Below are 27257 nucleotides of genomic sequence, written 5' to 3'. Positions count from 1 at the left end.
AGCATTAACAGCATCAGTGAATAGGCCTAGTGATGCTACTAACCAGTTACCGACGCGCTCAATAGTCTGCGTTTATCATAATAACATCATAAATTGTGCATTTAACGACGGATGCACAATGAAGATCCAGCGTTCACCTGATCGCATTACATAATGCGTGTTTCTGCTCATGCAAAATGATGCATCACTGAATCCGCATCCCTCCATGACAACAGCAGCATCCAGTGACTCGAGTCTCTCCATCACACACACACACACACACATACTCACTGTCTCACCGCGGATCCGTCAGTCCGTGTGTCTGTCCGTTCGTTCGGATGCTGATCTGCCGTTGCGAGCGAACGAACGAACGCGATGCGTTGCCGCTGACGCCCGCGTTGGAGATGAAGTGCGCGCGCGCATCAGCTGAGAGACACACCCACCTGAACCCCGCCCCTTTTGGACGCGGGCAGCCACGCCCCCTTCCCGCATATAATTTGAACGGTAACACTTTACAATAAGGTTCGTTAGTTAACATTAGTTAACTACATTAGTTAACACTAATAATGAACTGCACGTATACAGCATTTATTAATCTTTGTTAATGTTGATTTCAACATTTACTAATACTTTATTAAAATCTTGTTAACATTAGTTAACGCACTGTGAACTAACATGAACAAACAAACTTTTTATTAACTATAACATTAACAAAGATTAACAAATACAGTAACAAATGTATTGCTCATGGTAAGTTTATGTTAGTTAATACATTAACTAATGTTAACAAATGAACCTTATTGTAAAGTGGGTTACACTTTATTTTAAGGTGTCATTATTAGACTGTAATTATACATTTAAAGTCCCCCTGTGGTGAAAATCCAGCGTTTAATGTAGTTTATGTGTCTATGTGGTGTTTTTAATCTGCTTTAAGACAAAGCATGTGTAAATTCATAAGTCGACACCATTGCTGAGTATTTCCTCCTTAAAACTGCAGTGAACCAAAGACAGTCTCAGAAACACGCTTTGAAATCGCTGGTGTTTCTGACGTCACAAACTACCTTGTAACCAATCAGATCAACGTGTGATCATCAACCAGTGGATCTCTGAGCTGAGTGAGTGAGTGGAGGCGGGGCTCATTTGCATATTCATAGAACCGCGCATACTAAATGAGGCAAGGGTGTCGAGTTACATTCAAGATATTTTAAGGCATTTTTTAAGGAAAAAACTTTTAAATATGTCATTTTGGTGATCAAAGATGAGTCTTAAGGGATAAAGTTATTGACTAGAGGGGGACTTACTACCAAGTAATAATAATTAACTACATGTACTTATAGGGTTAGGATTGAGGTTTGGTTTAGTTGCATGTAATTATGCATCATTTTTAGTTATTACTATAGTAATGTAACAATGTAAAATAAAGTGTTACCATGTCGTTGTTGTTGTTTTGGTGTGGGTTAGAATTGATCTTACTTTCCTAAAAACATTTTTTTTTTCATGAATCCAACTTTAAGTATCTTTATTAAATTAGTAATTAATTGCATTATTAAAAATAAAAAGATGGGTGTATTTTTTAACTTACATGAACAAAGAACAACTGTATCTTAAATGACATTAACAAAAATGAATAAATGCTGTGAGAATATATTGTCAATATTATTTTCATTAGTAAAGATAAAGGAAATAAAGTGAGATTGTTGTATTGTTCAAAGCATTATATTAATTTAAATGTGCAAAGATTCATCAGGCATAAATGACATCATCAGAATGAATATATATCATGCATATGCATTGCTTTAAAAACAAACTCATGACACATTTGAGATGAAGATTGTTTTCTCCTCATAATAAACACGGTCCTTTCAGTGCAAATATCAGCTTTCCTTCAATTCCACATCATTTCTATTGTACCGTTCAGTTCAGACCTTAATCACGGTTTGACATCCACCACTAACCCTGCCGTTGATGAACGTCACATTAATATTTCTCTCTCCCCATTCACAAATTCATCTGTGACATTAACAACTTCTCAAGGTTACTATGGCGATGGTCTCCATCCAACTGGAGCACAAGCTGGTGTCATGTGACGGAGGAGAACGAGTCTAATTAGAGCTGAGAAATTAAGGCACGACTTCCCATGATTGCACTGTTACCATGAAGGTTCGTTTAGTGAACAGTCCAGATCATTAACACGTCTGAAGCTCAACTTTGGACAAGAAACAATGAAGAAATGATCTTTTTTTTTGTATTACACACAATTAAATGCAATGGCTTCACCAGACATGAACAAAGATTGTGTATTTCCTCTTTAAACAATTTTTTTTGAAATCACAGTGTTTGCCATGTCTCAAAATGAAAGATTATTGTGAAATATGCAGTGAGATTCGTTCAAAAATGCACATAAATGAGATTTTACACTCTCTAAATATATCATAACAATCTGTGCATTATATTCTGAATCTCTTGTATCACATTTAAATCAATATTTGCTTATTATCTTTTCCTCGATGAGAAGAAAGAAAGGTTTGTACAACATGATGACAGAAACACGTCATAATTACGCTGAAATAACAATATCAGACAACGAATGGTGCAATATTATTCTGTTTAAAAGAGGGAAATACAAATACAGTATGAGACAGAATTCATTTGATTTATCAAGATATCAGAGAAATGTTGTTAGAAAATGTAACTCTTATCTGTTGATGTTCTGAAGAAGGAGCAGGTGATTTAAAGGGACAGTGCACCTAAAAATAAAAATTGTAATATTATTTTTTAAGAGTTATTTACTCATCTTCATGTTGTTCCAAACCTGTAAGAGCTTCTTTCTTCTGTTGAACACAAAAGAAGATATTTTGAAATATGTTTTGAACAAACCGGTTTTGGACCCCATTGACTTCCATAGCATTTTTGTCATACAGGTTTAGAACTCGGAGGGTGAATAAATAACAGAATTTGTATTTATTTTTTGGTTGAAGTATCCCTTTAACAGCTCTAAAACCTCTTTTCAGACACGTGACGTTACAGAATAAAAGTTCTTCCAGGAAGCTCAAGGCACACTGAGGATCGGTGTTTGATTCATTTCTCCACAGAAATCACGCCAGCGAGATGAAATCAGCCCTGAATGTATTAAGTTTTCACACTTTACACTTAGTTTTCGTCTTTACAAGATCCAAACTCACCCTTTAAGTGAAGTGAATAAGAACTTTTACACTGTATGTGCATTAGAAAGCGGACTCTGATCTCAGTTTAGTCCAGTTGAATGCTGATCGGGTCTCAGTCCACTTTCGGTTCACACCTGGTCAGATACAACATTATACTGAGTTTTATATGATTTCCTCTTATTTATGCACACTGTAAATTGAATATTAAATATGATTATGCAGCATAAAGGCTTGTTGAGTTTATTTCAGTATAAAGGGGTTCATTTAGAGCGTTCACATGTAATTCTGCTCTTAAACCCCTGAAACAAACCGAGTGTGACTTCAGTGGTTTCTGTATTTGGTCCGAGAGTAAACTGAGTTTTACTGCGTGAAGCACCTCAAGACATGTTGGAATGATCATACTTACAGAAAAACTACATTTCCCATAATTCTGGCAGTAATGATGGTAGTAGTGCTGAAGTGAAGCCAATATTGAACCAATATTGAATACTGAACTGAATTATAATTGAAGTAGCAAACAGGATACAGAATTGTAAATGAAGTTAATTTAATTAAATATTGTTCAGGTGAAATAAATATTTAAGTCCTTACAGTTTTTTTTGCCTATCCCCCACATTGTATTCTATTCTTTATTTTTTTAACGGTGCAAAAATAAAAATAAAATCATAAAAGTAAAATAGAATAAAATTTTAATAATTTTTCACTATGAATTACTCATAAATATGTTCTCGTCATCACACAAAAATTTGGCTATTTTTAAGAAAAATTTGATTTTTCATTTTTAGAATGAAATTTGTTTTTAATTCATATACAGCAGCTGTGATTCTTTTCACTTAGAAAGTCAATGTGAATCTTATTGTAAAAAAATTAAATGTGATTTTATGGATTATTATGAGAGACGACTTCATTTTCCAGAATTTGACATTTCAAAATAAGAGTCAAACTGTTTTGTTTTGGTGCTGCAGGACCAAAGTTTGCTAATTGCTTTAACAATATTAGAGAAAAATGGCAAATTAATTCAGACAAATATAAACAAACAAATGTAATTTAGTCCAAATTAATTGTGTTTTATCAAAATATGTTTCAGTGTTATTAACTGAAACTAAAATTAAAGCATTAAAACATGTTGGTGTTTAAAATAAAACAAACATTACCTGAATGAATATATTAAAGTAATATAAAAAAACGTATTTTATTTCAGTAACATTTCTCATTTTCATTTAGTTCTTGATGTACTGAAATAACTCAAACTAAAACTGAAATAAAAATCAGACATAAAAAAACAAAAACAGAAATGACAACAAAAATAATTAAAATGAAAACGGAAACGAAAACAAACACTTTATTTCAGTAACATTTCTCATTTTCATTTACCGGTAGTTCAACTTGATGTACTGAAATAAACTAAAACTGAAATAAAAAAACAGACATAAAAAAACCTCGAAATTACAACAATAAAAATCAAAATGAAAACGGAAAATATATTAAAAAACAAAACAATTTAAAATATTTATAAAAACTACAGTATCATACTATCTCAGTGAAGTTTTGAATTTCTTTGAACCGTAACTCAGTAAATAAATACTTCCTGTCATTCCAATTCTACATCCTGTATGACCAATTCAACTCAAATTCACCCTGAATTTCATAAACGCCGAATTTTGCATGTGTTTGCCCGATCGCGTTTGTTTCCCGTCATAAGAAATAAAGTGCATAAATCAAGTGAACCTCTTTACTTTATAAAGGTTAAACTCTATACGACTTTACTCCTCCCTCTCAGCTCGACCAATCAGAGGCTCCGTATCACTGTCGTCTCCGCCCACGCTCAGGTAGTCACATGACCTGACGGGTTCTGGGCGAGCCTTGATGGCGAAAGCACACGCGGCGAGAGAGAAGAGCAAACCCAACATCTGGATGAAGAAGCTTTCCCCGGGGATCAGGATGCGGTTCGGCTGAGATCCGGGGTTCCCTCGCTGCAGGTTGTGTTCGATCACACACATGCACGCCACACACACACCCAGCACCGACACACAGCTGACCGCTGAAATGAGCGAAACACACACATTAGTAGAAGAAATGCGATGCTAGATGAATTCATCTTGGCGCACTGCAATAAATGCTTTTCTTACTTAGTATTTTTGTCTCGTTTCAGTCCAAATGTCTAAAAATTTTTAAAATCAAGATGTATTTTTGCCTCGTTTCAGTCCAAATATCTAAAAATTCAAAAAATCAAGATGTATTTTTGTCTCGTTTCAATCCAAATATCTAAAAATAAAAAAAATCAAGATGTATTTTTGTCTCGTTTCAATCCAAATATCTAAAAATTCAAAAAATCAAGATGCATTTTTGTCTCGTTTCAGTCCAAATATCAAAAAATTCTAAAAATCTGGATGTATTTTTGTCTCGTTTCAGTCCAAATATCGAAAAATTCTTAAATCAAGATGTATTTTTGTCTTGTTTCAGTCCAAATATCAAAACATTCTAAAAATCTGGATGTATTTTTGTCTCGTTTCAGTCCAAATATAAAAAAATTCAAAAAAATCAAGATGTATTTTTCCAAATATCTAAAAATTCTTTAGCAAAACTAACGTGTTTGAATAAAGTTTGGTTTGACTGTAGGAACGATTCCCTTTACACTCGTGCAGTGAGTTCAGGTTGAGTGATGTCACCTGTGGAGACGTGCAGTGATGTCACCAGCTTGGATTGATTGACAGACGCTCCGAGGAAATCCATCAGGAATGAGAAGCTTGAAAACAAGACGGCGCAGTAACTGAGAGCGGCCAGCAAATACAGGAGCCACATTCCCCATCCGTGCAATCCACCCAGCGGACCTACACACACCAGAACAAGTCACGTCTCCATTTATACAGCGCTTTAACAATATAGAGTGTTTCACAGCAGCTTTACAGCGATAACAGGAGATTACAGTAACAGAGATGGTTTAGGCTTTACAGCAGCTCTAGAATAAAGTTATTGTCCAGATAAAGTTAGTTTTGATTGATTCACTTCTGTCGCAACGATCATTAGTTATTAACTTAGTGGCCGCTAACACCGTGTCCAAACTAACACGACGCGTTTGTCCTATCCAGCCGCGACGGCGACACGCGACGATTCTGTTTTAGAAACAGTTTCTATTTTTCTGCGACGTCGCGCTGGAACAACAATCACAACACAAAGTGTGGCGATGATGATCTCAGGTGCTGTTTATGTGCTTTATTTAATGTTAAAAGCGTGTCATGTGACTCTGAATATCATTTAGTGCTCCAGCTTTGTGGCTGTAAAAGCAACAGTGGATAATTCACCTCAGATATTAAAATTAAACCAATGGAAACAAGAACGTTCAAACTGTGAACAAACAAGTGTATTATTTGACAAAGATTGTTTTAGTAACTCAGTACGTATTTTTAATAATGTTTAAATGGTGTAATATTTGTGAATTTGATTATGTAGCGACTTATCCATGTTCTTGCGAGTGCCATCGAGATTAATCTCTGGTGCCGCGAGACTCCGCCCACACACTGTTCTGATTGGCTGACTCCGCCCACACCCTGTTCTGATTGGCTGACTCCGCCCAGACGCTGTTCTGATTGGCTGACTCTGCCCACACACTGTTCTGATTGGCTGACTCCGCCCACACCCTGTTCTGATTGGCTGACTCCGCCCACACACTGTTCTGATTGGCTGACTCCGCCCACACGCTGTTCTGATTGGCTGACTCCGCCCACACGTTGTTCTGATTGGCTGTGGGTTTTGATTGATTTCGAAGCATCTCGCATTCGCGTCGCGTCTAGTGTGGACAGACACATTATTTGTCGCTGGAATCTTATCGCATCGCCTCTGGTTAGGACACGGTGTAAGGCGGTTTTCAAAGTTTGAAGGTGAGGGAATTTTTTTACAATTTTTAAAAAGGTAATCTCTGCGCAAACCTCAAAAACGCTGCCGGCGTGCACATGTGTATCAGTGCGCAGGCGTGTAGTCTTTCTTTACAAATTGACCTCAACAAACTACTTGTCTGGCCTTAAAAATGTATAATACAGAATTATTTATCGATTCTGCATAGCCATGCCAACCGGAGTTATTCTGACAACAACACATCAGCATCTGAGGCCGTGTCCACACTGACACAGCGTTTTATTAATGAAAACTACGCTTTTTGAAAACGGTGATAAATTTGAAAACGCTGTTTCGTGTTGTAGTGTGGACTGTGAAACCGGAGGTATTTAAGAACGATGACGTAAGTTTAGTCATGTGACGCATATTTTACGTTCAGTATAATTCATGTTTATACCGGTATTGTGCCAGTTATGTGCTGTTCACTTTCACACTGCTACTAAAATTTGTTACTTCACACACTCTTCATATCACAGTCCTGCAAAGATGTCAGAAATGTTTACTCACATCTGCTGTCCGGCGGTAAAACATGACAGCAGTTTTAGCATTTTAGACCAAACATATAACGGTGAGTGAGTGCGACCTGGACGCTTCAGGGAATGAAGAGATATTCTGCTAAATAAAATGATCCTGTCAGAAGACCTGCGAGATGATGTCGGAAAACGCCTGAAAACGCAAGTGTGGACCGAGAGCGATTTTAAACGAAAACGCCGTTTTCAAATGTACCCGGATTAATGTAATGCCTTAGACTAGAGGCTTTTCATTGTGATTGTGGGTTTTACATTAAAAGGGTGGTATAATGTCCTTTTCACAAGATGTAAAATCTCTGATGTCTCCAGAGTGTGTGTGTGAAGTTTTAGTTTAAAACACCCCACAGATATTTTTATACAGCATGTTAAAATTGTCACTTTTTGAGGGTGAGCAAAAAGTCTGTCCCTTTAAATGCAAATGAGCTGATGCTCCCGGCACAGGGGGCGGAGCTTCAAGAGCTTGCGTTCTGAAAATTTCACAAACTTTTAGCCTTCTATGTTCAAACCGGAGTCAATGATGGAGAGACTCAAGAAGAAGTGACAACATGTAGAAGCAACAGGACATTTCTGAATGGTTAGATTTATGTAGCTTATGTGTAGTTATCTTCTAGTCATTGATTAGCATATTCTGTCATGATAATCTATGAATCGTGTTCAGGGGGCGGGGTTTATGTAAATTCTAGGGTTTGTGATGTCACTAATCACTATCTTACATAAGTACTGTGTTTATAGGAAAATCCAGAAGTATCGGGTCAAACCTGTGTCTGTGCGGTTCTGGTACGCGTTTATCGTGAAGGCCACGCCATAGATGAGTTTGCTGTCGGGATTGGAGGAGTTCTGGACCTGGATCCAGTTTGGGTCTGCGATGGACGTGCACAGCGACACCAGAGTGAAGCACTGGCACACGGCCGCAGGGGTCAACGCCAGGGTCATGCTGAGTGAAAGATGGGATTTAAAAGCAGCACATTCTGTGTGGAAACAATAATTCAAGGGAAAAAATGCACATATCATGCCTCTTATGCACTGAATTCCAATGCTTTTGCACACTTTGAGCGTTTAAGGTTCCTCATAAACAGAAAACAGAAACACCAGCAATATTACTGTCTGGTGACACACATAAAGTGCACTTGTGTAGAAGATTGGGGCTAGTTGTCACATTAGTAAATATTATGGAATATTTCTCAGGGTAGGTTTTTATTTTATTTTTTATTACAGTTAGACACAAACCTTAAAATCTCTCTCACACATATATATATATATTAAAACCTAGAGAGAATGTAACGTAATTAATAAACTACAAGATCACAACATAAAACAACCACGTGACAACCCTGCCCTTTGGTCCAGATCACGTGACAAGTAGCCCCGGTCTCAGGACCGTAACTACCTCATTCAAAGCGATATTAAGCATTACAAACCATTCGAGGAAAACAAAAACAAAACAGAGATTAAATTTACATAATACCTGACAGAGTTCCGCGTGACGTCACCGAACGAAAACGACGTTTCTCACCTTGGCAGTCGAAGAATCGCTCATGACATTACAACCGCTATAAAACATTCTCTACGCTAAACAAAGCGTCTATTTTCTGCACCTCTCATGCTGGACACGGATAAAGATGAACGATATGTCTTCTGGTCGCGTTATTTAAATCCCCAGCGCATAAAAGCTCATCGTGGCGGTTTAAAACACGGAACGAATCAACAACATAAGCAGATGAGGTACACTGCGCATGCGCAGCTCCGCTCACACAGCGCCCTCTAGAGGCTCGACGCACACACGCAAGGCACACATGCACAACACGAGACATCTGACACGGAATTATTTAGATTTTATTTTATTTTTTTCTGTTTATCCTAACGTATAATGTATTCTATACTATATATAAACCCTGGCCGTATTTTTAAATCTTTAAAACCAATACAAAAATTATGTGCAAATAGAAAAGTTGTGCTTCACGAAAATTAATGTCACAAGCCAAACAACCAGTAAACAATTATAATTCCTGCCGGGAATAAAGCAGTCCTCTCTCATATGCATGCTTTCCGTTTCTCATTCGATACTGCAGTGGAGAATCAAAATAATAAAGACGACCAGCTAGTTTAAGGAAAAATAAACAATAAATGCATTACATGTTTAAATTGTCATTTCAATAAATCCAACTGTAGTTTTTTTTGTGTGTGTGATACTTTTTATTGGACAGGACAGCCCACAGTGACAGGGTTCCCAGTTTCTGACCAATAAATATCCATTACTATTTTAGTTGTTTGTGATAAAGGCCTTAACCAATCATTTAACAGACATTATAAGTGCATGAAATATTGTAGACTTGATCCTTGCTAGAAAAATATACTATGAAAATCAAAACTACAGTCGTGAGAACCCTGTCTGAGATGTGTGTGTGAGACTAAAGAAATACAATCTCCTTCTCAAGCACTGAATATGATTCCTCTGCGCTGAAATAAGGCAAATATCACCGCAGGTTTGAGTCCTGAACGATGGCTCTGTATGAAAGCTCGTGTCTGCCATGGAACAAAAAATAAAAAAGGGATTTGCTACTTTTTGTTCATGACTAAAAATGATTTATTCTTTATAATCATTTAGAACTCACAATTCAGACTTTTTTTTATCAGAATTGTGAGAGACACTGCAAAAACTGTTTTTATTAGTATTTTTTTTATTGTTTCCAGTTAAAATATATCAAAAAATTCTTAAATCAAGATGCATTTACTAGTACATTTAATTGACTAAAATGCCATTAGATATTATGTCTTGTTTTCTGGGGAAATAAATCAAAATTAAGTGAGTTTTTGCTTAAAAAAGGCAAAATGATCTGCCAATATTGTTTCTGTTTGAATTAACATTATTTCTCTGACCCCATTGGTGGATAATTTAGCTTGTTTTAAGCAACAACTCACTTAATTTTGATTGATTTCCCCAGAAAACAAGACACAATATCTTATGGCATTTTAGTCATCTAGTAAATGCATCTTGATTTAAGAGTTTTTAGATATTTGGACTGGAAACAAGACAAAAACACTAAATAAGAAAAGCCTTTTTTGCAGTGTATAAACTCTGAATTGTGAGATTTAAACAGAATTCTGAGAAATAACGTCAGAATTGCAAGAAATAAAGTCAGAATTGTGAGATATAAAGTTTCCTTTCTTATATTTTTTTACTTCTTATTCTTTTTAGTTCTGACATGACAGACTATAAATGATACGCAGCATCCCTGTTGATTCACAAGTCCTCGTGACGAGAAGAAAAGGCCTTTATGTTGCGGGTGTGCTCTGGATGTCGGGCGTGAGGTTTATGAGGGTGTTGCTGGCTTGAGCGAGTTCAGTGATGGACACTCGTCCTCTCTGCTTGATGAACTGAGCCACAGCGTTCAGCTCCTCCGGCGTGATGAAGATAAACTTCCCTCGGTCGTCGATCACTCCTGGAGAAACACAACAGATTATCTTAATCTCTTCTCTGGTGACGAGGGCGGGGCTATAACCTGTCACTCACATCAGATCCACCAACAGCAAACCACAACCATCCAATCAATTCCACATGGACAAATTCAAGCCCCGCCCACATTTGTTTTTTTTGGACATAATTTGTGAACGTATGAATTAAGACTTTAAGACCAGCAGAAACCCTGTATTGTATTATAAAAACAGCAGGGATGCACCGATATCAACATTTTGGCCGATACCGATAACTCTTTATATTTTAAAGCCAATAACCGATATATCGGCCGATAAATCTAAACCCAGATTTGTATATAATTTTTGAGAGCCTGATTACAAAAACAAAAGTCTCACCATTACAATCCATGTCCCAAACACACAATTATAATGTTCTCATGATCATTTTATGTAGCCGATATGACAGACTTGTGCTTTTAAAAGTGATTTCGATCATATTTCAAGCAATTCAAACCCATCATGTTGAACTTTGCATCTGTAGAGTCTCAGCTGAAGGAAATAATACATTATTTATCGGCTTTAATACATCAGACACATTTTCTTATCGGGCCGATAACATTAAAAATATCGGCCGATACCGACATGTTGGCCGATATATCGTGCATCTCTAAAAAACAGGAAGGTTGAGGAACTGCTTTAATGGTGTAAAGTGTGTGTTTTGCATCAGGATGAAGTCACACACTCGTACCTGTAAGGGAACCGTCTGCGATCAGGTCCTGGAGTCGGGCAATAGCATCCTGACGTGAAGAAACACATGGCATGGATCAGCTTAAAGCTCTCAGATGTGTTCAGAAGTCAAAACTGTGGGCCTGAACTCTGACCTGTGTGCGCAAGCCGAAGTGAGACGCCAAGTCCTCCAGCAAAACCACTTTCGATTTCTGAGATAGAAGTGAATACAAGTGCCATAAATATATCTTGTTGTAGTAGATATACAGTCAAACCAGAGTTTATTCAGACGCCTTCAACATTTCTCACATTATCAGTTTATTCGCTATAGTTTAGAAAACGGTACTAAAATATGAGCAGAACTCAGTTGATATTTGACTGGTTTTGTCCGTCCTTCTGTTAGACTGTCTCACACATGAATTATGTTGAATATCTGTCAGCTGTTAAATTTAACTACACAATTAGATAATACCAGTTTAGCTCAACCAATCACCAAGCAATGCTTCATTGTGTTCAGTCTGTGTGTAAAAAGAGCATTAGCAATTAAAGAGAAAACACTTCAGCAAAACATGATCAGCTCAAAGTGTCCTTATCATTTTTGGTCCCACATTTGTATAAATGTCACTGGTAGTCACTGAATGAAGAGTTGTGGTGTATAATGTGTCACAATTTACTTTATTTTGCTCTCCTCACTTTCATAAATGAACTATAGTGTCCTGATCACACTAGGAAAAAAATATCAAAAATGATATCTGGTGTCTGAATACTTATGGTTTGACTGTATGTATGCTTCACATTATATTTACACCAGATGTGCATCACAGTTCTGTACAAATGTGCCTATTTTACTACTTTTCAACACCTTTGAATTGATTCATTGAATCAGAATCTGTTTTGGATTCCATAAAAAAGACTGATTCATTAATTTGATATCAATCATCTATGAAAGCTTGTTTCCGCCACAGAGTGAAAATAAAAAAGGTAATTGCGACTTTTTAATCTCACAATTCTGACTTTTTAATCTCACAATTACGTGATATAACGTCGCAATTGCGTGTTATAAAGTCAGAATTATGAGATATAAACTCGCAATTGTGAGAAATATATTTGAAATTCGGACTTTTTTCTCAGAATTGCATGTTTATATCTCGCAATTCTGACTTTATAATACGCAGTTGGGAGATATAAAGTGAGAATTGCATGATATAAACATGCAATCGCGGGAAAAAGTCAGAATTCTGACTTTATAAGACGCAATTGCGACTTTATTTCACGCAATTCTGACTTTATATCTCGCAATTCTGAGAAATAAAGTCAGAATTGTGAGATGTAAACTCGCAATTGTAAAATAAAAAGTCGCAATTATCTTTTAAAGTGTTTTATTCTGTGGCGGAAACAAGCTTCCATAATCATTGATCGTTTGCTTTAAGCGCATCATTCAAGTTCCAAATAAAAAGAGACAATTATAATAAAATATCTTTCATTAGTACAGCATATCATACTTTATAGTGTATTATCATAAAAGGCATATTTCAACACACCGCTGCCTTTCAACTCATTAATATGAATGCAACAGCTTTAATCTGACTGTATAACGGACACGCTTTACCTTGACGTACTGGATGAACTCTTGCAGAAGGTTGCGAGACTGAAAAACACAAAATAACTTTAAAATCTGATAGATTTTGCTTTACATTCAGATCGTCTCGCCTGTAGTGTCTCGCCTTAAAGGGGTCATGACATGAGAAATCAAGTTCAGTTTCTGACGGACTCCACACGCTCGAGTCTGTCGACAACAGGACAAATGCAGGAGTGAAAGAACGTTTATCCAGCTGGTTTGAGTCTCTGTAAAGACTTCAGAAGATCCCAGCGTCAGGGACAGTGGATGGTTTTATATGGATAATGTTTTCAATTGCGAGTGGGTGTTGATATGGTTTCCTGTGCAGTGACGTTAGCCAATCACAACAGTGGCGTTTACTGACAAGCCTTAAAGTCCCCCTGTGGTGCAAATCCAGCGTTTAATGTAGTTTATGTGTCTATGTGGTGTGTTTAATGTGCTTTAAGACAAAGCATGTGTAAGTTCATAAGTCGACACCATTGCTGAGTATTTCCTCCTTAAAACTGCAGTGAACCAAAGACAGTCTCAAAAACACGCTTTGAAATCGCTGGTGTTTCTGACGTCACAAACTACCTTGTAACCAATCAGATCAACGTGTGATCGTCAACCAGTGGATCTCTGAGCTGAGTGAGTGAGTGGAGGCGGGGCTCTTTTGCATATTCATAGAACCGCACATACTAAATGAGGCGAGGGTGTCGAGTTACATTCAAGATATTTTAAGCCTTTTTTTCAAGGTAAAAAACATTTAAATATGTCATTTTGGTGATCAAATGATTATATACAGGGAGACTTTAAAGGTGATTATTTCAGACAGGCTCAGAAAAAGGGTTAAAATAATTTTTCTACATATATATATTTGTTTTTCGTGGAAAAACACTATTAAAATTATAAGTGAACCTCAAGGAACATATTAAAATAAAAAATCCATGTCATGACCCCTTTAATAAATGAACCTTACAACAAATGTAACAACTTACGGTTACACTTTATTTTAAGGTGTCATTGTTACAGTGTAATTATATATTTAAGTACTGAGTAATATTAAGCAATACTATAGGGTTAGGGTAGGATTAGGGTTTGGTTGAGGGTTAGTTGCATGTAATTATGCATAATTTACTATGGTAATTACATGTAACATATGTAACAAGGACACTGTAAAATAAAGCGTTACCCAACTTCCTTTGCAGGTTTGCACTGATACATTGTTGCAAACACACTCACTCCCGTCACTAAACACAAAGTAACTTTAGCATCGGATGGACAGGACAGAAAAAACGTTTAAATGTGTCATTTTTGTGTTTTAAGGGATACAATTCTTTACTAAAGGGAGACTTTGAAGGAGCCGTGCTTTAAAGAAAAAGATAATGTCAGACTGAGGCTCAGAATGAGGGTTAAAAATAATCATTTTTCTACATATATATTTGTTTTTCATGCAAAAAAACTATTAAAATTATAAGTGAACCTCAAGGAACATATTAAGATAAAAAGAATCCATTCCTTTAATAAATGAACCAGGAATGACCCTAAAATGAACTTTTACAACCTTTGCAGGTTTGCACGGGTACATTGCTGCAAACACACTCACTCCCGTCTCTAAACACTGAGTAACTTTAGCACCGGATGGACAGGGCCACAGATGATCTGAGGAACGCACCTCTTGTTCGTCCAGCTCTTCTGCTTCTCCCTGATCCTCGATCACAAACGCCTCCTTCATCCGCTGGTACTCCTCCTCTTCTCTCCTCTCCTGATCCTCTTTGGCACGACGCAACTCATCCTCCTGTGGACGAGACATTTACAGACATTCACTGATATTTAAGCAGGAAAGCTGACTGTTTTTCAGTGAATTACACATGAGTTTGAAAAAAAAGAAGTTATTTTTTGATGCCCAATGCCAATATCTTCGTTCGATTAGGTCAAAATAAAGCCCTATTTTAAGGTAGTAAATAACATGCGTAATTTCTGCAATGGAATTGTACATTTACACATTTACAAATATGTATTGTACATAATGTTTACTAAAATAAATAGGGATGCACCGATATCAAAATTTCAGCCGATACCGATAACCGATAATTCTTTATATTTGAAAGCTGATGACCGATATATCGGCCGATAAATCTAAATCCAAGTTTTTATATCATTTTTGAGAGCCTCGTTACAAAAACAAAAGTCTCACCAGTAAAATCCATGTCCCAAACACACAGTTATAATGTTCTCATAATAATTTCATGTAGCGATATGACAGGCTTGCGCTGCACATGTTGCACTGAACTGTGTTTTCCTTTTTTATGATTTTAATATTTCTATCAATTGGAAAATCTCATTTGCATCTGAAGTGTCTCAGCTGAAGGAAATAATCGTTTATTTATTGGCTTTAATATATCGGGCAAATTCTTTTATCAGGCTGATAACATTAAAAATGAACCGATATCAGCCGATACCGATATGGTGGCCGATATATCGTGCATCCCTAAAAATACAAAATAAATAATTTGAAAATGAATTAATTTGTGATCAATTTCCCACGGACAAAATCAATCCCCGCCCTACATTTGTTCTTGTTCCAGAAACGGATATACGTCACAATAGGGAAGAAACGACTAGCGCAAATCCCGTTTCATGCCGACTTTAAAATGTGTTTTTTACTACATGCCGACAGTATATGGACAACGTATTATAGCGTTTGATTTCCATTGTTAGACAAAGACAGTAAACTGATGAAGACAGAATTGGTGCTTCTGCTTATCTGGGTTCTCAGCGCTGTCAAAATAAAAGTCCCGCTTCTGACACTTACTACAGTAAGTGTTTTCTTACTTGGTATTTTTGTCTTGTTTCCGGTCCAAATATCTATAAATTCTTGAATCAAGATGCATTTACTAGATGAGTAAAATGCCATTAGATATTATGTCTTGTTTTCTAGGGAAATAAATCAAAATTAAGAGAGTTGTTGCTTAAAAACAAGCTAAATGATCTGCCAATGGGGTCAGAAAAATAATCTTGTTTCTGTTTGAATTAACATTATTTTTCTGACCACATTGGCAGATCATTTAGCTTGTTTTTAAGCAACAACTCTCTTAATTTTGATTTATTTCCCTAGAAAACAAGACATAATATCTTATGGCATTTCATTCATCTAGTAAATGCATTTTGATTTAAGAATTTGTAGATGTTTGGACTGGAAAAAGACAAAAATACTGAGTAAGAAAAGCATGTTTTGCAGTGTCGCCAAACAGAAAAGCTTTATTTGTCAAAATGACCTGTTTTTGCTCTTGCAGTTTCTCCTTCTCCTCTTCTTTCTGTCTCTCTTGATCTCGGAGTTCCTGCATCTTCTTCCTCTCCTCTCGCTCTTCCAGCTCGGCCTAAAACACACACACACACACACACACACACACACACACACACACACACACACACACACATTAATCACCATACGTCTGATACGTGAGATGTAGCATATGGAGTGAATTTTGTGCCATAAACAAACAAATCCAGCATTTTACAAACAAACTCGATCTGCTTTGCAAAGGAAAACTCGACTCGCAAACAAACAGAAAGCAATGTGCGAATAATACAATGGTCAATCTGAGCGGAAACGCAGAGGAGTAACAAATATGTATTGTGTTTTACAAATATACATAAATGAGCCTAGATAATATTCCACAAATAAACATGAATGCAGGATTGACTCCACAGTGGCAGTGGTGTTGTGACCTCTCTCTGAGCTTTCCGCGCTTGCTTCTCCTCCAGCTTCTTCTGCTTCTTCGCTCCCACTTTCCCGGTGGCTTGAGGTCGTTCTTCAGACGCTGGCCCGTCTTCCTGATGCTCATCGGCTTCCACAGGACTGTCCTCTGAAGAGAGATAAACACCTTCAAGTTCACTGAAAACCTGTTCTGTGATGTACAGTGGTGGACAAAATTATTCAAACACTGCAAAACATGCTTTTCTCACTCAGTATTTCTGTCTTGTTTCCAGTCGTATTAGTAAATGTTGAAATTAATATTAACTAAGATTAATAAATGCTGAAGAAGTGTTGTTCATTCTTAGTTCATGTGATTGTGAACTAATGAACCTTATTGTAAAGTGTTGCCAAAACAATGAACTTCGCTACAAATGTAACGCTTCCTCTGCCGTCACTGTTACAGTGTTGCGTGTGGAGCGCAGTGGTTTATGAAGGACAGTGCTGATCGAGTACCGTTGTCTGATGCCCGCTGTGCCCGCTGGGCGCTCACTCGGGTGTGCAGGTTTCTCCGGCGGCGGGGCATTCCCACGGGACGCTCCTCTGGAGCCTGCGGACGAGACACGGATCGAGACGCCACATCCCGACGGTCCTCACGGTCCGCTGGGAGAAGAAGACACAAGAGTTCAGACCCATCCAAACACAGCTAGAGATGTTTGTGTATAAACACACACTACATACTACACTTCATTACTTTTTTTAAACTTACATTTTTACAGTCTATGGTTATAATCAATTTCTAATTAAGTTACATTGTTTTTTTCTCTCCTCACTGTAGTGCTGTGCTGTTAGATGTATTATTCGTTCTCTAGTATTTATTTATTTATTTTAATCAAATTATTTATGTAATCATAACAATATCATTGAATTTTGTATGTATGTATTTTTACATAATTTATTTACTTATTTTAATATTCTTTACTATTTTTTTCAATCTTATCTATTTACTTATTTTAATCTTATCTATTTATTTTGACAATTTATTTACATATTCAGTTTAATCTATTAACCTATTTACATTTTTTATAATTATTTTAACAATTTATTTACTTATATATTGTAATCTTTTTTATTATTTATTTTAATATAATCTATTAACTTATTTAAATTGTTTATATTTATTTTAACAATTTATTTACATATTCATTTTAATATTTTTTATTATTTATTTTAATATAATTTATTTACTTATTTTTTATCTTTTGTATTATTTATTTTAATATAATCTATTAACTTATTTAAATTTTTATATTTATTAACAATATTTACATATTAATTTTAATATTTTGTATTATTAATTTTAATATAATCTATTTACTTATTTATTTTAATATATTGTATATTTATTTTACCAATTGATTTTATTATTTATTTAATCTTTTTATTATGTTAATTAATATAATTAATTTACTTATTTATTTAAATATTTTTTTATTAGTACATTTGTACACCGTTTTCCTCTAAACTTTCCCACGTGTTCTAGGAGGTTCATGGACATTTTGAGGGGAATAAAAGATTTTACAAAAATAGTTTTTAAGATGCAAAAGTGAAAACTAAAAGTAAATCAGCTCTGGAATGATATTTATTGTGAAAGCAAAATGCTTTTCTCACACAGTATTAAGAAGTATGTAATATTATAAATACCTGAAACTAAGTAAACTTCTTTTTCTGAGATTCTGAGTTTAATACCAGTGTTTCGAGCAGTAATATGAGGTTATTAATGACAGCTGCTCTGTCGCATTACTGTATTAATGTCCATATTTCCACTCACCTTCCTCCGTCCGTCCACGAACTCTCACAGCAAACACGATCAGAACCAGCAGAATAATCGCAGCCACGATATACAGAACCACATCCATTTCGCTGATAAATAAATAAAACTAGCACTGCTACAAACAGCTCTGTGCAGAAAGAGGAAGTTGACGTAAGTCTAGATCACACGTCACTTCCGTCTCACAGCGCGACCCATACAGGCGTGGAGGAACGTAATAAATATAATATAATATGGCACATTAATGATGCACTTGTCTTTTCTATACAATATACTAATGATATAATATTAATATATAATTAAATTAACTTATTCATCCAATCATCTATTCTCCTCTTAATTCATTTAACTTGTATATATACTTATTTTAATATGATTTTACTTATTTTAATATTTCTTAGTATTTATTTGAATATAATGTATGTGCTTGTATATTTTTGTTACTTTTTATTATTTATTTGAATATAATTAATTTATTATTAATTATATTCAAATATAAAACTTTTTTTATATATATTTCGAATGGGAATTTGTATTTATTAACGTAATATATAGATTATAATATATATATAATTAATTTAAACAAAATTTAAATAAGAATGTACATTTCAAAAATTTACTTTTTTTATGATCTTATTTAACTACATATAAAATGTGTTTAGTTAAAATGTGTCTATTTAAAAAAAAAAAAGTATGTATTAAATTTAAAGTAAAAGTTACAAGGAATATATGACCATGAGGTAAAAAAAAAAAAAACAAAAAAAACCTGCAAAATCCGGACCGGCAAATTATACTTATTAATACTCTAAATAAATTCTTTCAAAAATGTATTGGAACCAATATTTCAGAAGAATATTTCAGATTATACTATGTTGGAGACAAATATCAGAAAAGAAAATAACATCAAGACAAACATTTTTTAATGTATTAACAGCAGCTGACAGTCAATTTTGCCTAAACCTAAACTTGCTGAGTGACACTGATTAATGACTAAATTAACAATATTACACGGTCAACAATATAACAAATAAATGCAAAAAACCAATATTCATTACAGGACAACAGACGAACAGGGCAAGCTTTCATCATCCACACCCTCATGTGGAGAACTCCTTCAGAGCCCAGGATTTGGTGGCGATCTCCTGTTGCAGGCGAGAGTATTCCTCAGCGAGAGCCTCGAAGTCTCTGCCGTAGATCTCGAAGGACGCCAGCCTCGACTCCACCGCCTGCTTGTCCATCTCAGAGGTCCTCAGCTCTGCGTTCAGCTTCTCCCTGAGACAATCACAGACGCAACACTGATTAGGGCAAGATAATAGCGGAGGAATTCATTGATTAATAAGATAATTGATCAAATGATAATACCTTGATATCGGGAATTACATTTCCACTAGTTACAATGCTTGATATCAACAGTAGCTGCATTTCCATTACCCTTCAAATTGCGCAAATTGAAGTTGCGAATTGAAAATACGCCCGATGGAAACACGTCAATTTCGCAGAAACTCCCATTTATCGCAAACCAGTGTTCCCGCTCGCATGAGGAGGGTTTCAGGCAATTCGAAAAAGAAATATTGCAAATCTGCAATGGAAACAGTTTTTGCGCATTTATAGGTCACCTGACGTAGATGACGCGGTGTGTGTGGACAGAATACGAGACAGAGCTCTTTTATTTATTAAATTAATAATAATAATAATAATTTGTTACACTTATATAGCGCTTTTCTCTGCACTCAAAGCGCTTTACATAGAAGGGGGAATCTCCTCAACCACCACCAATGTGCAGCATCCACTTGGATGATGCGACGGCAGCCATATTGCACCAGAACGCCCACCACACACCAGCTTACTGGTGGAGAGGAGACAGTGATGAAGCCAATCAGTGTATGGGGATGATTAGGAGGCCATGATGGACAGAGGCCAAGGGGCAAATTTGGCCAGGATGCCGGGGTTAAACCCCTACTCTTTTTCGAAGAACATCCTGGGATTTTTAATGACCACAGAGAGTCAGGACCTCGGTTTAACGTCTCATCCGAAGGACGGATTCAGGAAGGACAGAAATTCATATAAGACAAAAGAATTACAGGAATAATGGATTCTAAACCTCAAATAAAGGCCACAATCAAGACCTGGAAGCAGATCTGAGGGAGAAACACCCAGAAACTCCTCATATGAGCCGCTCACAGTATAAGGGTCGTTCCTCACCATTAATGCTTGGAAAACACACACACACACACACACACACACACACACACCTCCTTCCATTACTAATAATGGCCAGTGCAGTGCGTGGGATATAGTACATAATCCTACCAGCGTCCGTTGACATGGTTTGTGGAATGATTTTACTGATCGCGAGAGGAAAAATGAAGTTTTAGTCGCATAACATCAGTTAATGGAAACGCCGTCATTTCGCAATCGTTTTTTGTCGACATTTAGAAAAAATTCAAATTAAAAATTCAAATCGCAAAAGTTTTGCGCAAATCTGTAATGGAAACTCGCCTAATGACGTCATCACTCGCAGAAATACTAATTCTTGATATCTGTAATTGAATTTCAACTATTCTTGGTATCTGTAATTGTATTGTCACTAGTGCAATGTCACCATAGGCTGCCATTCAAATTCAATTGTTGATATCAAGAATTGATTTCTTACTAGTTGAAATTCCAATGTCACAGATCAGAAATACAATTCTTACTAGTAAAAACCTTTATTCTTGATATCAACAATTAAACTGTCACTAGTTGAAATGTCTATTCTTGATATCAACAATTAAACTGTCACTAGTAACAATATTCATTTTTTATATCAATAATTCAATTTTCACTAGTGACAATGTTCATTTCTGGTATCATGAATGTGATTGTTACTAGTAAGAAAGCCATTTTAGACATCTGAAATTATTTTGATATCAGAAATTAACATTTTTACTAGTAGCAATTCAATTGTTGATATAAAAAAATTATATTTCTACTAGTAAGAAATACAAAGCTGATGTGTGTATTCAGAATTTCAACTAGTAAGAAATAAATTCTTGATATCAACAGGTGATTTTGAATGGCAGCCTATGGTGACATTTCATTAGTGACAATACAAATACAGATATCAAGAATTATAGTTTTTACTAGTGGAAATTCAATTCCTGATATCTAGAATGAGCATTTTAATTAGTGGAAATGTAATTTCTGATATAAAAAAATTGCCATTGTTACTAGTATAAATTAATTCCTGATATCAGTATTGAATCAAATTGAATTGTTGATATCAAGAATTCATATCCTGGAAATGAATAGAAGTTAAAACGGCTTGCCATATCATCTCGAACGCTGACACTGTATACAGAGCTGCCATTGGACCACAGCATGCATTCATTAAGTCAAGTCTCCTTCATTTATACAGCACTTATAACACTATAGACTGTTTCACAGCAGCTTTACAGAGATAATAGGAGATTACAGTAACAGAGAACATTTGTGGCTATGTTAAGTTTTGGGCCGAAATCAGTGACCAGAAAACAGACATACGCTTCTCCAATGGGACGCCTTGAGTAGGGATGCACTCATATAAAAATTTTGGCTGATACCGATAACCGATAATTATTTATACTTAGAAGCCGATAACCGATATATTATAATGTTCTGTAGCCGATATGACAGACTTGCACATGTTGCACTGAACTGTGTTTTCCTTTTTTGAAGTGATTTCAATCATATTTCAAGCACTTCATAATCATCATGTTGAACAGTCGCATCTGAAGAGTCTCAGCTGGAGGAGATAATACATTATTTATCAGCTTTAATATATCAGACAAATTTTCTTATCGGGCCGATAACGATAACATTAAAAAATATATCGGCCGATACCAATATAGTGGCTGATATATCGTACATCTCTAGTTTTGACTGTTCAGTGTCTATTTTATGCACAGCTGTGTGACACAAAGCTCTGGATTGACAATATTAATTCCTCTAATTTAATCGGTAATGATATGGTTTCTTAATCTAAAATCTAGTCTGTGCTGTTGATGCGTGAACAAAACATTTCTAGCACGACTGCCATCCAGTAATTGCAAAAAGCTTTTTCATTCAAAATTCAAAAGTCCCCCTGTACTCAATCATTTTATCCCTTAAAACTCATCTTTGATCACCAAAATTACATATTTAAATGTTTTTCCTTGAAAAAAAGGCTTACATTATCTTGAATGTAACTCGACACCCTTGCCTCATTTAGTATGCGCGGTTCTATGAATATGCAAATGAGCCCCGCCTCCACTCACTCACTCAGCTCAGAGATCCACTGGTTGACGATCACACGTTGATCTGATTGGTTACAAGGTAGTTTGTGACGTCAGAAACACCAGCGATTTCAAAGTGTGTTTTTGAGACTGTCTTTGGTTCACTGCAGTTTTAAGGAGGAAATACTCAGCAATGGTGTCGACTTATGAACTTACACATGCTTTGTCTTAAAGCAGATTAAAAACACCACATAGACACATAAACTACATTAAAAGCTTGATTTACACCACAGGGGGACTTTAAAAAAGGTAAATAGTGTCAATAAAACAGCGACTCCTGTGAAAACCCAACTCACGTTATTTTCTTGTGAGCTGCTATCTTGTCTCTTGTGTAGGTGTCCAGCTGAACTTCAAGCATCTCGGCCCTGCAGGAACAAGCTTGTCGTTATGAACATGCAGATGTCCTCAAAACTACATTTCAGAGCACAAGCCAAATCTGCAATGATCACCGCACCTTATCTTCTGCAAACCAATCTCACACTTGGCCTCGAAGTACTCGATCTTCTTCCGGTCTAGATCTCTCTGAGCCTTTAGCCTGAGATCCAGGAGGAGACACTGAAGGATCTTCATACACTTCAGCAGCTCCTGTCAAAGCAAACACTGCTAATGTTAGGGACGCACGAAATATCGGCCACTATATCGGTATCGGCCGATATGTTCACTTTTAATGTTATCGTTATCGGCCCGATAAGAAAATATGGCCGATATATTAAAGCTGATAAATAATGTATTATCTCCTTCAGCTGAGACTCTTCAGATGCAACTGTTCAACATGATGGGTTTGAATAACTTGAAATATGATTGAAATCACTTCAAAAAAAGGAAAATACTGTAAAGTGCAACATGTGCAGCGCAAGTCTGTAAAATTATATAAAATTATCATGAGAACATCATTATAATTGTGTGTTTGGGACGTGGATTTTACTGGTGAAGACTTTTGTTTTTGTAATCAGGCTCTCAAAAATTATATAAAAATTTGGATTTAGATTTATCAGCCGATATATCGGTTATCGGCTTTTAAATATTTAGAATTATCGGTTATCGATATCGGCCAAAATTTTTATATCAGTGCATCCCTAGTTAATGTAACCATAATAACCTGGCATAAACTCAATCTAATGACGTCAGGCATCATTTCATGAGCATCTACCATCATAAAACACTGACATTAAATATGACATCCTCATTTTAAGCCAAAATCAACCTCAAAAACTCATTGCTAGAGTAGTTTGTTTTTTAACATCTTGCCATAGTGAAAAAAAATTACAACAGTAGCTATTTTTCCTAAAAACTCAAACTATATTAGGTTTAAAGATTCCTTAAGAGTAGTAAAATATTGCTGATGCGAGAACATTTCTAACATCTGAAAATGAATAGTTTGTAGGGATGCACCGATATGAACATTTTGGCCGATACCGATAAACGATAATTTTTTTATATCTGAAAGCCGATAACCGATATTTTGGCCGATAAATATAAATCCACATTTATATATAGGTTTTGAGAGCCTGATTACAAAAAACAAAATTCTCACCATTAAAATCCACGTCTCAAACACACAATAATAATGTTCTCATTATAATTTTATGTAGCCGATATGACCGACTTGCACTGAACTGTATTTTCTTGTTTTGAAGTGATTTCAATCATATTTCAAGCAATTCAAAAGCATCATGTTGAACAGTGCGCATCTGAAGAGTCTCAGCTTTCCGTCTCTTCTTTATTCTATTGACAAGCAACATTACAAACAAAAATCGAACGAGTTTGACAGGTTGTCCGGCAGCGATCCAGATCATGACAGTGGAGACATGAACGTTGTTGCTTTGGACTCACGGACAGGTACGCGTGAGTCTGTCTCTGCAGTGTCGTGGCGCTCTCTCGGTTTCTCTCAGTGAGGCTCTCTGCTTTCTTTCGTTCACCGTCCAGCAGTTCAGGGAGTTTAGAAAGCTTCACACTCCTCAGACCCTCGCTTTCATTCTCTGAAAGAAGAAGTAACACATTTTATAACAAAATAACACATCACTAACAAAATATCTCATCTAGGGATGCACAGATATGAACATTTTGACCGATACCGATAACTCTTTATATTTGCAAGCCGATAACCGATATATTGGCCGATAAATCTAAATCCAAATTTTTATATCATTTTTGAAAGCCTGATTACAAAAACAAAAGTCTTACAAGTAAAATCCACGTCCCAAACACACAATTATAATGATGTTCTCATAGCCGATATGACAGAGTTGCGCTGCATTTAACTGTACTTTCCTTTTTTTAAGTGATTTCAATCATATTTCAAGCAATTCATAATCATCATGTTGAACAGTCGCATCTGAAGTGTCTCAGCTTAAGGAAATAAAACATTATTTATCGGCTTTAATAAATCGGACAAATTTTCTTATCGGGCCGATAACATTAAAAATGAACAGATATCGGCCGATACCGATATATCCTGCATCCCTAATCTCATAATTAAAAAATATAAATAATTAAATACAGTTCATCACTGAACTATAAAGAAGAGCTTACCCCACTGGGGCTGATAGTACGTCAGGATATTGACGGCCTTCATCTTTAGGTGTCGCAGGAGTTCTGATGGTAACCTCTGCTTCATTTGCACAATGTCCTGAAGGAAGAAATATGATATAAAAGCTTTAAAAGGTGCACAATGTGACTTTTGGGCCGTTTGGGACTTTTTGCATTCGTTTTGCGCAAAGACATTGTTGTGTTTGTGCTTCGGCTCTGCGTGACTGTGCGGAGGAATATGGTTTCAGATAGTAGTAAAGTACGCCATGAATAATAAAAACTGCACCATCTCGGCTTAAACTCAAGCGGTTCCTTTTTCTCTCACAAAATATATTTTTAACAGCAAAAACCGAGATTAAAACAACAGCGTTTACTGGCTTTACATCATTACAACAGAAGTTATATTTCATATAACTTTACACAGATCAGGTCAGTGATGCATGTCTCATGTTAACATGTTTATAATTTGTGGCTATACTTTTAAGAGTGTGTATTTTAATGTTTATTGCACTATTATTAGATTTAAAGTGTTGCATTTACAAAAATACCATTTACTATTCCAGTATCTTCCATATTGTTTAGTAAAAGAGAACATTAAATATTGTTTTTCATGTAATCGCACTTGTATTGAAACTCTTGTATTTACAGCAAACAAACACATTGCATATATATAATCCATGCTTAATCCCAGTAATAATCCCATAACACAGAAAAAAGTAACTCTTCAGAAAAGTTTAATTTAATAATCTTTTGTGTGTTATGCTAAAGGAATTATTGCTAGGCTTTGAATATCACAAAGTTTTACACTTTCCAGAACAAAAAAAAGAACAAAATTTTTTTGGTTAATTGAAATAAAACTGAAATAAAATACAATATGAATTAATATAAATTAATAAATATATAAATAATAAATGAAAAACGTATTTCAGTCAGATGCCAAAGCAACATGTCAAATTGTCATTTAGTTAAAGTTGAAGCACTAAAATTACTAACCGGAATTTAACAAACTAAAATGTTAATCTCAACATTAACAAAGTTTCATAAATGCTGTAAGAATAAATGTTAGTTAATACATTAAATACTGTTAACAAATGAAAACACTAAAGTGTTACCAATAAAAATAAATTAAACCTAAGAAGTAATTAAAAAAACTAATAAAAATGACAAAAGAACTTAAATTCACTAAGTACGAGTATAAAAAATAAAAGCTACTTACAATTGTACATAAAAAATATACTAGTATATAAATAATAACAATAAAACAGCATTAAATTGTGCCAATCACAAAACACCTTACAAGGTCTCATTTGTTGAGCAATATACATTTTTAACACATTTATAACTATTTGTTAAATGAACTAAATTAATACATTTTTTACAACAGAAATGAACCATCTCTGATCTTACTTAAGCTGGACTGTGACACTATTTTCTTCTAGATCTGATTTACAGCAGAAACAAACTTTGTTGCATTATTTATGCATTATACTTTTATTTGTTTGTTCACAACTTCGGTTTGTAAAAATTTGTTTACTAAATACATTCACACTCGGTCTCACACACACACACACACACACACACACACACACACACACACACACACACAC

The 27257-nt window shown here is 35.5% G+C and overlaps 4 protein-coding genes across 5 annotated transcripts in view; all 4 read right to left on the bottom strand.

Annotated features, from left to right (window-relative positions):
• Positions 1 to 385, bottom strand: part of lzts3a (leucine zipper, putative tumor suppressor family member 3a) — a 29520-nt gene extending 29135 nt beyond the window's left edge. Inside the window, exon 1 of the mRNA XM_084415354.1 lies at positions 271 to 385. The gene's annotated coding sequence lies outside the window, so the exon portion shown is untranslated. The remainder of the gene's footprint in view (positions 1 to 270) is intronic.
• A 2185-nt stretch (positions 386 to 2570) lies between these two features.
• On the bottom strand, positions 2571 to 9335 carry LOC311294452 (uncharacterized protein). Of its 2 annotated transcripts, none has more exons than XM_084415352.1 (4): positions 9030 to 9335; positions 8323 to 8498; positions 5813 to 5974; positions 2571 to 5184 (listed from the first exon to the last, which is right to left on the bottom strand). In XM_084415352.1, exons 2-4 carry the CDS (start codon positions 8495 to 8497, stop codon positions 4907 to 4909), a joined length of 615 nt encoding a protein of 204 aa, XP_084271478.1. In that variant the 5' UTR covers position 8498; positions 9030 to 9335; the 3' UTR covers positions 2571 to 4906. The 2 variants fall into 2 exon arrangements, with proteins under 2 accessions (XP_084271478.1, XP_084271479.1); XM_084415353.1 differs by having other exon boundaries at positions 4471 to 5184; positions 8323 to 8532; positions 9030 to 9163.
• A 411-nt stretch (positions 9336 to 9746) lies between these two features.
• ddrgk1 (DDRGK domain containing 1) lies at positions 9747 to 19024 on the bottom strand. The gene is made up of 9 exons (XM_084415351.1): positions 18830 to 19024; positions 17515 to 17661; positions 17034 to 17170; positions 16580 to 16681; positions 14977 to 15099; positions 13314 to 13352; positions 11860 to 11916; positions 11727 to 11775; positions 9747 to 11004 (listed from the first exon to the last, which is right to left on the bottom strand). The coding sequence occupies exons 1-9, from the start codon at positions 18915 to 18917 to the stop codon at positions 10838 to 10840; spliced, it is 909 nt and encodes a 302-aa protein (XP_084271477.1). The 5' UTR covers positions 18918 to 19024; the 3' UTR covers positions 9747 to 10837.
• Positions 19025 to 19603: 579 nt separating this feature from the next.
• Positions 19604 to 27257, bottom strand: part of haus4 (HAUS augmin-like complex, subunit 4) — a 12670-nt gene continuing 5016 nt past the window's right edge. Inside the window, exons 7-11 of the mRNA XM_084415344.1 lie at positions 25654 to 25750; positions 24955 to 25100; positions 23576 to 23706; positions 23418 to 23486; positions 19604 to 20101 (exon numbers count right to left, since the gene is read on the bottom strand). Of these exons, the coding sequence (XP_084271470.1) occupies positions 19927 to 20101; positions 23418 to 23486; positions 23576 to 23706; positions 24955 to 25100; positions 25654 to 25750 (618 nt within the window). The 3' untranslated portion in view covers positions 19604 to 19926. The remainder of the gene's footprint in view (positions 20102 to 23417; positions 23487 to 23575; positions 23707 to 24954; positions 25101 to 25653; positions 25751 to 27257) is intronic.

Source organism: Rutilus rutilus (genome assembly GCF_951802725.1).
Source record: "Rutilus rutilus genome assembly, chromosome: 7".
NCBI lineage: Eukaryota > Metazoa > Chordata > Actinopteri > Cypriniformes > Leuciscidae > Rutilus > Rutilus rutilus.
Note: the sequence above shows the minus strand (reverse complement) of the source record. Positions and strands in the feature narration are given on the sequence as shown.

What these genes read in the sequence shown, in the direction of transcription:
- LOC311294452 (XM_084415352.1), bottom strand. Translation starts at nt 8,497, where the DNA reads ATGACCCTGGCGTTGACCCCTGCGGCCGTGTGCCAGTGCTTCACTCTG. An exon ending in CCAGAACCGCACAGACACAG is followed by an intron (nt 5,975 to 8,322) that starts GTTTGACCCGAT and finishes TGGTGTGTGTAG; the next exon opens with GTCCGCTGGGTGGATTGCAC. An exon ending in ATCACTGCACGTCTCCACAG is followed by an intron (nt 5,185 to 5,812) that starts GTGACATCACTC and finishes CGCTCATTTCAG; the next exon opens with CGGTCAGCTGTGTGTCGGTG.
- ddrgk1 (XM_084415351.1), bottom strand. Translation starts at nt 18,917, where the DNA reads ATGGATGTGGTTCTGTATATCGTGGCTGCGATTATTCTGCTGGTTCTG. An exon ending in TCGTGGACGGACGGAGGAAG is followed by an intron (nt 17,662 to 18,829) that starts GTGAGTGGAAAT and finishes TTCTTCTCCCAG; the next exon opens with CGGACCGTGAGGACCGTCGG. An exon ending in CGCGGAAAGCTCAGAGAGAG is followed by an intron (nt 16,682 to 17,033) that starts GTCACAACACCA and finishes TGTGTGTTTTAG; the next exon opens with GCCGAGCTGGAAGAGCGAGA.